The sequence below is a fragment of the Siniperca chuatsi genome, linkage group LG1 (genome assembly GCF_020085105.1).
Source record: "Siniperca chuatsi isolate FFG_IHB_CAS linkage group LG1, ASM2008510v1, whole genome shotgun sequence".
In the NCBI taxonomy this organism is placed as follows: Eukaryota; Metazoa; Chordata; class Actinopteri; order Centrarchiformes; family Sinipercidae; genus Siniperca; species Siniperca chuatsi.
This window is the reverse complement of record NC_058042.1, coordinates 24,164,026-24,174,583: the sequence shown is the minus strand read 5'-3', so window position 1 is coordinate 24,174,583 and position 10,558 is coordinate 24,164,026. Positions and strand designations below refer to the sequence as shown.

Below are 10,558 nucleotides of genomic sequence, written 5' to 3'. Positions count from 1 at the left end.
TTATTTGTACACAACAAATAAAAAAAAGAAATCATGCAGGCAAGACCACATTTGTCTAATAGTTATTCAGTCAACTAAGCTTATGGTGTTCAGTATGCTGAGGCAAAGCTGTTGCTGTGTCTCATGGCTGAGCCGATATGGAGGATTTGGAGCTGTGCTTGCATCTTACTGCAGTACTACATCGTACAGCACAAATGATTAATTACTTCTATTGTGCTGTTTCTTTGTAATATGACCGTTTAAACAAAATCCTGAAAAGATGTTGCAATGCATTGCCTATTTAAGCCGTTTTTTAGGAAAATAGACTGCTGTAGATGTTCTACAAAATGTGATATAGTTGGCTACATTCATGTCCAGTACAGTATGTTGCATTACTGAGGAGCCACTCAAAATGAAGCATCAATCACCATGGTATTATTGGCTTTTTTAGTGAAAAGCGCGTCATTAATAAATATGCGTTTATGACACAGTATTTACCTTTTTGACATTGTTAACAGGTCAAATGGTATTGTAACTTCAGCTTTTCCATATGAGATTAAGTATTATTATTCTTAAATATTGACCACTTCAGAGAGATGTTTCCTATGTGCACAGTATCACTTTTGACACATGCAAAAGCAGCAGAATGGTACAAGATTCTGAGCAGCTCCCAGTCTTATTGTTTGTAGGTTAAGTTAATGGTGGCTTGGGTGAATCTGTAAATCTACTGTTGACCCGTGTTGCATTGTGGAGTTAAGTGTGCCCACGGAGGGCTACAATCACACCATTCACCACATTTCTGTTGGTGAGGTCACTGGTGGGTGATGTACAATGTGGCACATGGCTAAAGGCAGAACAACTTGACATCTAAAAGGCATTTTGAAAATATGTTGTGAGGTTATCCACCAAGCATCTCAAAGCAGGGTATTCAGCCACCAGAGAGACATTTTACAGTTTAAAAAATCTGTCTTGGCATTGGTGACAAACAATGCTCTGTGCCAAGGCTTTTACAATCTGATTTGTTCTTGTTATACATCTGTTGGCAAGTGTTATACTCTGGTTTATTTGGTCAGTCTCAGCTTGCAAGTAAGCAAACACAATTAAAGGAATAGGTAGACCTTTTGGGAAATACACTTATTTGTTTTCTTTTCAAGAGTTAGATGAGAAGATAGATACCACTCTCATGTCTGTACTGTAAATATGAAGCTACAGCCAGCAGTTGGTTAGCTTAGCATAGACTAGAAAAAGGAGAAAAACAGTCAGGGCTCTGTCCAAAGGTAACAAAATATGCCTACCAACACCTCTAAAGCTCACTAATGAAAACGTTGCAACTTGATTTATTTTTTTATTTTTTTACTATGTACAAAAACCAAAGTGTAAAAATGCGGTTTAATGGGGGGTAATGTGCTGGACTATTAGCTTGGAGCACTGACTTCCTGGTGTTGCTGTTGGTTTCCTGGTAACCTCAAGCCGATGACAAGACCCTAGGGTGTTAGTGCACAGGTTTTGTTACATTTGATCAGAGCCAGGCTAGATTTTTCCCTGTTTTCTGTCTTTATGTTAACCTAAGATAACCAGTTGCTGGTGGTAGGTTCATATTTAGCGTGTGGACATGAGAGTGGTATTGATCTTCTTGTCTAAGTCTCGGCATGAAATTGAATAAGCCTATTTCCTACAATATCAAAATACCCCTTTAATTCAGTATGGCATGAAAATAAAAAACTGATACCTCTTCTGCTTTGACATGCTTGATAAAAACCAGCCCAGGTGCTGAACTAACAGCATGGTGAGAAATGTGCAGTATTCTGTGCAAGAGTTGAAATGTATGCTGAAGTAGGCAGTAAAGCACTATGAAAACAAAATATCAGCAGTGTTCACTCTCTAGTTTCAAGACTATCTCTACAACACATCTTGCACAAGGTCCCTTAAAAACACACAATATTAAGCACAGATACTGTATATACACAACCAAAACTAAAGAAAAAAAGGAAACACTGACCACTGTTGCGCAGTATGCTGTGCAATTACTTTGTCACCTTGTAGCAGTTACATAGCATTTCGTCATCCGCTCAGTGTTCGAAATAGCAAAATGTTTATTCTGTATGATACTGGAATATATACTGTAGGCTTATTTTATCAATACAGTGAATTGATGTATTCTAAGACATGTGGTGCCATATTGTCCCTATGGCCGCGTAAATGTTTCTCATTCAGATTTACACAACACCATCAGTGCCCTACATCTTTGGAAAATTCTGCTTGTTAAGTCTCAAAAGCCTAAGCAATGTGGGTGCAAGTGTGTTCGTAATGGCTGCACTGGTCCCTGTAATAACTGATTTCTAAAAATCATTTTCCTTAGCAGCCACACCTTCTGTCTCTCAGTAGTTGCATTTCTTAGAATTTGCTCCAATTTTACTGACATGTGCAAACCTGTGAGTATTCAAGTGCCTGATTACTTGTGCTTTCACATTAACGTCGCCTTGACATCAGAATGAGTGTGGTGAATGCCATGTATGTAAGAAATGTAACCTGGTGTGGGGGCTTATATTGAGCTAATACAGCGCTCTGTGCATCTACATCACTACATAGTGCAGCTGCAGTCTGGACAAAAGACCACTAAATATTATCTCTCCACTACAATGACAGTTGTTATTAGGTGACTTTTCATTTTGAGTGGTTTATTAGCACTTAAATTAATCAAAAGCTCAATAGTCTCAAACTAGTTGTACTTGTATGTTTCAGTGTATACTAAGAAGGCATATAACTCCTTTATGGGTAGCTGAAGGAAAACTGGAATATCTTCTCACCTGACAACCACAAGTTTTCACATGAAGTCATCTCCATGCCATATCCTTTGGCCCCAGTTCAGATTTTACACGAAAGTCAACACAGTCTGAAAAGTTCATTATGAGCTAACAGTCTTAGAGAAATTTCCAACCTTGCACTACACATTTGTTTTTTATTAGTGCCACTTTACTTTTTGTGAAACCCAACTCTGGTTCTATCACCATGTGCTCTTCGACAGTGATCAATGACAACACAAAACATGGAAGTGGTCATAACAGAATGGCACTATTGCATTTCGAGAAGACAATAAAGTTACTTTTTGTTTTTTGGCACAGTGCACATGATGACTTCAGTGCTGCCCTGAACAAGTTGTGGACGTCGCCTCTTTTTCCTTGCGTCAGTAATGTCCGCTTCGACTGACAACAATGTCAGGTCTCTTTTCCATATTCGCCTCAAAAACAGGGTATCTGTGTCAGTTTATGAGCCCATCATGGTACCTGCAGACCAATAGTGAAGAACAGGGCTGTCTCAGATGAGCGGAGATGCAGAGCAACGAGTTCCCTAAATTGTCCATGGTGCAGTGATGTGTGAGTGGAAACAGACCACCTTTGAACAACAACATACATTCAGGAGGTAAATGTCAGTATTTAGGCCCTGGAACATCATTTATGATCACATTTTTTGTTAAAAGGGCTCGATTTAACCAAGGTGTGGTGTACTCTCCTGGTCTGCCTCATCTTTCATTGTCTTTATCCTCTCATGACATTTATTCAGCAAAAGGGAACAAATGTGCTTCTGACTTGCTTCCATAATGTGTGGATCATAATGAATAGGCAATTTATGTATTATATTCTCCTAAACCTGAACTCTTGGTAACCATGTAGCTGTGGCTTGGTTCTAATGTGCATAATAACAGAAGTGTACTCTGTGGCAGCCATCTTCTGCAGAGCATGTGGAAGGTTACACATACTAAAATAGGGCTGGGCAACATATCAGTACTGATTATTTATTGTCTACTCTTTTTAGTATATCATGTGATGGAGATCAAAAGGAGATCAAAAAGAGAATTTAATGTTGGATTTTGCATACCTAAAGAGATACTGTGATACATACTGACATTGGAAGAATTCCTTCTGTTTATTGTGTTATTTTTTCTTCTCCATATTGCCCAGCTCTACTCTCGCACACATTAGTGGCCATGAGAATAACTCAAAAAAACCCCAAAAAACTGTTATAACTTTTCTTAGCAGCGGCCATGGTTCGTGAGCTTCCTCTTCCTGCCCTATGCAGCAAACCAGACCAACCTCTGGCTTCGGAGTGGAAATGATTAAACGAAATGACCTCCGCACTGATCACAGAACAAATATGACTAAAATAAAAGATGCGCTGTGATGTAGAAGGATGTCAGGGTCTCCTCTCCTTTGCTCGGTGGCCTGTATCCTTCAATGGCATCTTTTAGAGAATACTGTGCTCTCACACGATGGAGTCTTTGATCTCCGAGCCTAGCCTCACTCTGGGCCGAGGGCAGGTCGGGGAATATTCCACGTGGCTCTCCTTCAAGTTAAGCGGCCGCCTGTCGGAGGACTCTGAGAAGCTCTTGCTGTTGTCTGGCGAGGACTCATGGGTGGGTGTGCTGCAGATGTAGTTGTCATTTAACGTCTGGTAGCCCTTGTGGTCAGAAGTGGAAACTGGGATGGTGTTACCGTTTAGGGGTAAGCTCTCAGCAGGCTTTCCCACTATCCTCGGCTTCTTCTGCTGCATGTTAGGGCACTCGCCCTGCTTCAGCATGGACTTCATATGATCCCGGTTCCTGTAGATGACGAACAAGGAGAACACCACGAAGGAGAACGCCAGCAGGGCGCACACTACAATCAGTTCGTTCCAGTATGTCTTCGTGTGGACCTGCTCAGAACGAGACTCGCCGGGCAGGATGATGGTCTCTTCTCGCTCAATGTGCGGTGTGCGTGAGTGGCCAATCAGAGTGGTGCTTTCCTGGCGGGGCTCCGCCCTCACACAGTAGTTAGCCAACAGCTGGTGGAAACCCTCCTCCTCTGACCAGCACTCGTAGGTCTCGATCCTGTCGGCCTGAGCCACAACTACCAGGTTTCCCTCGGGAGTAGCGTAGAGGAACTGGCTGGCGCTGTCACTGTAACGCCACCTCCTCTGTGCCAGGTTGGACCGCAGTTTACAGGGCAGCACTCTGAATGTGTTGGCTGGGATTGTAATGAGCTGGCAATGGGAGCCACCTATATAATAAAAAAAACAAAAAACAAGAACAATGTTGCTTCAAAACACTTAAGATTCCAGTTAATGAATATTTTACTAATTGCATATATGTACATAAGTCTAACTGAAAGGGATAGTTCAATATTTTGAGAAGATTGATCACACTCACATCTGTCCTTTAAATATGACGCTACAGCCAGCTGATGGTTATCTTAGCTTAGCATAAAGACTGGAAACGGGGGGAAACAGCTAGCCTTGCTCTGTCCAGAGGTAACAAAATCTGCCTATCAGCAGATTGAGTTGAGGTTTTACAGGGGTAGAGGTGCTGGTAAGCAGATTTGTTTTAACCTTTGGACAGAGCCAGGCAAGCGGTTTCCCCCTGCTTCCTCCTGCTTCCTGTCTTTATGCTAAGCTAACTGTATCCTGGCTGTAGCTTCATATTTACCAGACACATATAAGAGCGCTATTGATCTTCTCATCTACTGTAACTCTTGGCAAGAAAGCGACTTCCCCAAAATGTTGAACTATTGCTTTAAGTCATTTGTAAGTGTAAAACAGTAACTATAACAGTATTGAGTAGCTCCAAATTCTTATACATAGAACTGCTCAGTGTTTTCTACCATCAAAACAATCTGCAACAACACGTGACAGCTTCTTCTCTGACATCTCTGTGTACATGTTTGTTATGGTGTCCACGAGGTGCCAACACTTTAATAAAAGACCATTATACAAAGAGAACACACTCACGAGAAGCTGCTGGTCTGGTAGATCTGGTGCTGGGAAACGTCCTGTTACAAATAGCTGATGTATCAGCCTCCTCCACATCCTGCTGCCAGTGACTGAGACAAAACATACCAAACAAACAACAGGGTGAGGGTCAGCAGCTGTAATGAGAGGCACCTTGTATGGATGCACCCATTTCTCCCTCCAAGCCTTTCATTTAAAACCTATGACTGTGGGACTTCAGTAGTTTGATGGAGAGAACAATCCTCTTTTAAAAGCTACTTGTTCAAGCACATGCCTATGAGCTTTTGCATGCTTATTTTATGAGTTTGTTTGGGTGCATGTTCACATCTAACACAGCAAAAACACAAGTCTGAAAATATAGCCGCAAGTGGCAATTCCGGGGTTCAAGCCAACACAGACAGCTTTTGATCTGGACCTGTTCAAATGTGGCCTATACTTTTTTGCATTTTCACAAACAGAATGAAGAAAACAAACAATTTCTGATTCATAGTCTGATTCGTGTTATGCCATGCACATTCTTTGCCCTTGTAGCGCCTCCTAGTGGTCGATTTGAATGAAACTTTCAGGGTATGTTTCAGGTACTTATGTGGACATAAGTTTTGTGATGATTGGTTGTTGACTTTGGTCTATTTATGTGCTTAGCCACGCCCCTTTTAAAGTTAATTGGTCAATATCTTGAAAACTGAATAAGATATCAACAAGCTTTATACAATGTTTGATAAGCCAGTGATGATCCACTGAAAATGTGGTAGCAATCGGACCTACAGTGTAGGAGATGTCAAAAATGTGTTTTTCAAAAAATTCAAAATGGTGGGAAATCTAGTTAGGCTGACTTTAGTGGTCCAGGAGGCTTTTTTGTAGAGCATATTGAGCTGGACTTGTGTGAGAAATTTCAAGTCATTCGGACCTTCGGTGTGTGGGGTGTGGCCTGTAAAAATTACATTTTTGGGCCTTAATTACAGCGCCAACATGTGGCCGATTGGGCTCATATTTCTGTGGAAGCATATGCACATCATTTCCAGTTATTGGGCCATGTATGTGAGCTCTCACCTGTCAGGTGGAGCCATCCTGACGTCCCGACACAGGCGCCCGGTCCAGGCGCAGTAGGGGTCTCTGGACAACACGCACTCTCCACAGCTCAGGTAGTTGGAGCAGTTGGCCACAGGAACCTCCACCAGCCCAGAGTTGGATGACACAAACAACAGACCCTGCAGTAGAGAAAAACATGTGTGAGTCTGTGTGATACAAATCTCTCATCAAAAGGAGAACGCATGGCAGAACAGAACTTCTGCTTTTGCTTACGGATTTCAGATTTCAGATTTCAGAAAGGGAAACCATGCTAAAACAATTACTTAAGATAAACAGAAGAATATAACTAAAGGGCTAACTCTGGCCAGCTGTTCTCTTACTTGATGCCAGCCAAGTAATTTGTTTGTGCTGAAAAACACATGGCAACACGTGGCTGCTACACAGCATTGTCTTCATTTTTATTTATTATTTTTGCATTTTCAACACTTTTCAGACTAAGTACTATTATCCAGAAATGCATTTTCACCATGAATGTGACGTATCGACATACAGCGGATCCCTGTGTTCCCAAAAGTGCAGTCTATATTTAGGCCATCTTATCCACAAGTATATTAGATAGACATCATGTGGATTCGGTCTGTCTTTCATACCCTTTTTGGAGCTAAGAATATACTCACAAAAATCTCACAAAAATCTTGGACTTAGAATTACATAATCTTAGATAAGACTGCTGTTTGGCTGCTTTTGCCCAAAGAGAGGCCATTATGTAATAAAGAGAGAAAGGTAATGAAATTTCGCTCCGGGTAAAATGCCAAAGAGGATCATAAACTCTGTTCCAGATGGTGCTATAACTTAAAGGAAAACTCAATGGAACGGCCACTTTGGAAAGAAAACGTCTGTAGCCAGATTGTGCTTGAGTAAATCTAGCTCTTCCACATTTTTATTACTTGAAAATAAATTTGAGTATGAAATGGGTAAACATGATGAAACATTAAATATAAACTGACACAAACCAGTATGACAGTATGAGTATTAAGTCATTGTTTCTGCATTAAACGTTGTTAGTGATGATAGAGTTGTGATTTACCCTCTGAGGATCGAGTTCGATGTGTTGCACAGGCTGAGGCTCAGGAAAAAGAATCATTTCCTCTATGATGTGCATCTTATCGTTGGCATTGATGGCCTTGTGGAGCTTTCCATCATCTGGAAAACACAGAGGACGAGTGTAAGTGACTTATATTGAAGGCAGCATTTTTTCCCCTTTTAAAGATTTTCCCCTAAAAATTATGGAAATAACCACAAAATAACCCATGAACACTTGCTGTTGTGTAATGATCTGTACCCGTTCCAATGAAGAGCACGTCGTAGGCCCTCTCCATGCCTTGGATCTTGTGCACAGCGATCTGTGTGTAGCGCACGCTGCGTTTCAGCAGCAGGGGAGCGCTGCGGATCACGCTGTCCATCAGGAAATGGTCCTTGACGAAGTTGAGCACTTTATCAGGCATGTGCAAGGACGACTGAATACCCATTTGCCTGGCGTGGTTGGTCACGCACTGTGGGGGAGTAAATTAGAAATGAAAAATGAATCTCTGCTTATTCGAGTAGACCTGGAAGTACAAACAAAAATAAGACTAGTTATTGTATTGACCTGTATGTAGGACTATGACCCTGGCTTTACTTATGAAGTATGCAGTTTGGGGTGAGGTATCACTGGAAACAAATACAGAATACAATGGCTATATACAATAGCAGACCTTGAAACTGCTGGATTGGCTGATATTATTAACCATGGGTTTTAAGCTAATATCTACTAGTTTAAGTTTTTAGGCATTTGTTTTGCTCCAGGGACTCCAGGGAAGAGTTAAGCAGAACATCAGCAGGACAATATTTTTGGATTCTGTCATTAATCAGGCAAAGCAAATAAAAGGAGAACATCTGCTTTACATCAAGATCACTTGTTGAACAGCCCAAAAATCTGTCTACAACAGGTACAACTGGATCTTTTGCTGCAGACTGTTGCTTACATTGTTTTTGTAAGCGCAATAACAAAATTTGGCATAGTAAAAAAACAAACATTTCTGGGGTTTTTTTTAACTGTTAATTTGCATTCTTCTGACTGAATAGAGACAGATGCTACTTGAATGAACAGATGCACAGACTGAACTAAAAGAAGTTGAATTGTATTGTTTGTCACAGGATATTGCCTGCACCACTCACCGCCCCGGGCCGTGGTTCTGGCACTGGGTGGTTGTAGGTGTACCACTGCTGCGTCTCCCTGTTGACCTCTCGGTAGCGCCCGCTGAAGGCTCTTTCCACCTGTGCCATGGTGAAAGCGCACACCGCTGAGCTGCCTGACGCTCCTTTATACCTGTGAACACATTAAGGGTTTATATGTTTTCCCTGTTTGAATTTGTGTGTTATGCTTGCATGAACTACTAGACTCCATAAGTCTTTGCCATGAAAAACTGGAGCCATTTAAAGATTTAGTGTCACACTACCATTTTTTACCCAATCCATCCTTTCCTCAGTTGTCATTTTATTCAGGAAACTGGAGCAGCAACTTCTCACTGGAGAACTGTTGTAGAGTGGGCACTTGAACGATTTCCATATTAAAACCTTTATTTTGTTGATACATTAATTAGACATTGGGGTTGCATGGGCTTGTGTTTCTGTTTAAGCCCATTACAGCTGCTCTATATTCAGAGGCGCCAAATAGGAAAAGGCAACTTGCCAAGTTTGAGTGCAGATATTAAATAAAAACTGTCTCAAGATGGTGTGTGTGAGCTGTGTAGATTCTCTCTCTGTGTGTGTTTGTGCATAAACATAAACTGCAACAGTGCCGTAAATTAGATTCATTAAAGTGCCTGTGTGTCAGTTACATGGTCAGAACAAACCCCTCCATTAGTCTCTTACCACTGGGAGGTGAAGACGCCATAGAAGACGGTGCTCTCCCAGCTGTCTCCCATGGGCTTCAGGACAAACATGTCCTGAATGATGTTAAAGGGGAAGCCGTCGTCAGGGAGGGAACACAGCAGCTGTGCCTTCAGGAAGGTGGTCCATTTCTTCTGCAGTACCCGCTCACCGCCTTTATCCCCCTGCAAACAGTTAAAGTACGTTATAGTAGTAGTAGTCTGTCCCCAATTTCTCTTTCTGACTGTGCGGTCATTAAGAGAATGACCGCACAGTCATTAGAGCAGACCTGAACAACAATTCTGGAGATGGAGGGGAAAGAATATTAGAAGATAGCAACCAATTTAGACCTGGGCTATATATTAACTTAGATAGATCCCCTCCAGACATGTTTTAAGTCATTTAAAAAACACTCTAATAATTTGTGTCTGACAGGGTTTTCCCACAAAAAAGTTTGATCAATTTTTTACAAATTAATTCTTAAATAACATCACAATCAATTAACATGCAAATATTTTAAATTTTAAAAGTAGTTGAGATGTCACCAAATCATGGTTGTAATTTAAAGTGAGCACAGAAAAACTTTCCTCCTTCCGTAAATTAACGTGAAAACAGCCTTCTAGTGTCAAACTCTGCACAGACATCATTCTGCACAGTGAAGCTCAAACACATTTTTGAGTGAAGGGGGACTTTAAAATATGCTGCAGTTCTTTTCTAACCTTCCTGAGTCCTTGTGTTGTATCAAAGCTGCAATCCCTCCCATTTGCTTTAGAGGGTGCTATTGAGCTCAAATAAGTGGTTCCTGTGACAGTTATTGTCCCTTTTTTAGGAAATAAACTGGACAAATAATCACAACCAACCAGGATTTTAATGTTCTGAT

General features: G+C 41.2%; 1 protein-coding gene across 2 annotated transcripts in view; it reads right to left on the bottom strand.

The window, feature by feature from the left end:
* Positions 1-10,558, bottom strand: part of sema4bb (sema domain, immunoglobulin domain (Ig), transmembrane domain (TM) and short cytoplasmic domain, (semaphorin) 4Bb) — a 56,783-nt gene continuing 46,225 nt past the window's right edge. For both annotated transcript variants that reach the window (XM_044191773.1, XM_044191769.1), the window contains exons 9-15: positions 9,682-9,863; positions 8,986-9,136; positions 8,111-8,321; positions 7,856-7,971; positions 6,790-6,947; positions 5,740-5,831; positions 1-5,012 (exon numbers count right to left, since the gene is read on the bottom strand). In XM_044191773.1, the coding sequence (XP_044047708.1) occupies positions 4,240-5,012; positions 5,740-5,831; positions 6,790-6,947; positions 7,856-7,971; positions 8,111-8,321; positions 8,986-9,136; positions 9,682-9,863 (1,683 nt within the window). In that variant the 3' untranslated portion in view covers positions 1-4,239. The remainder of the gene's footprint in view (positions 5,013-5,739; positions 5,832-6,789; positions 6,948-7,855; positions 7,972-8,110; positions 8,322-8,985; positions 9,137-9,681; positions 9,864-10,558) is intronic.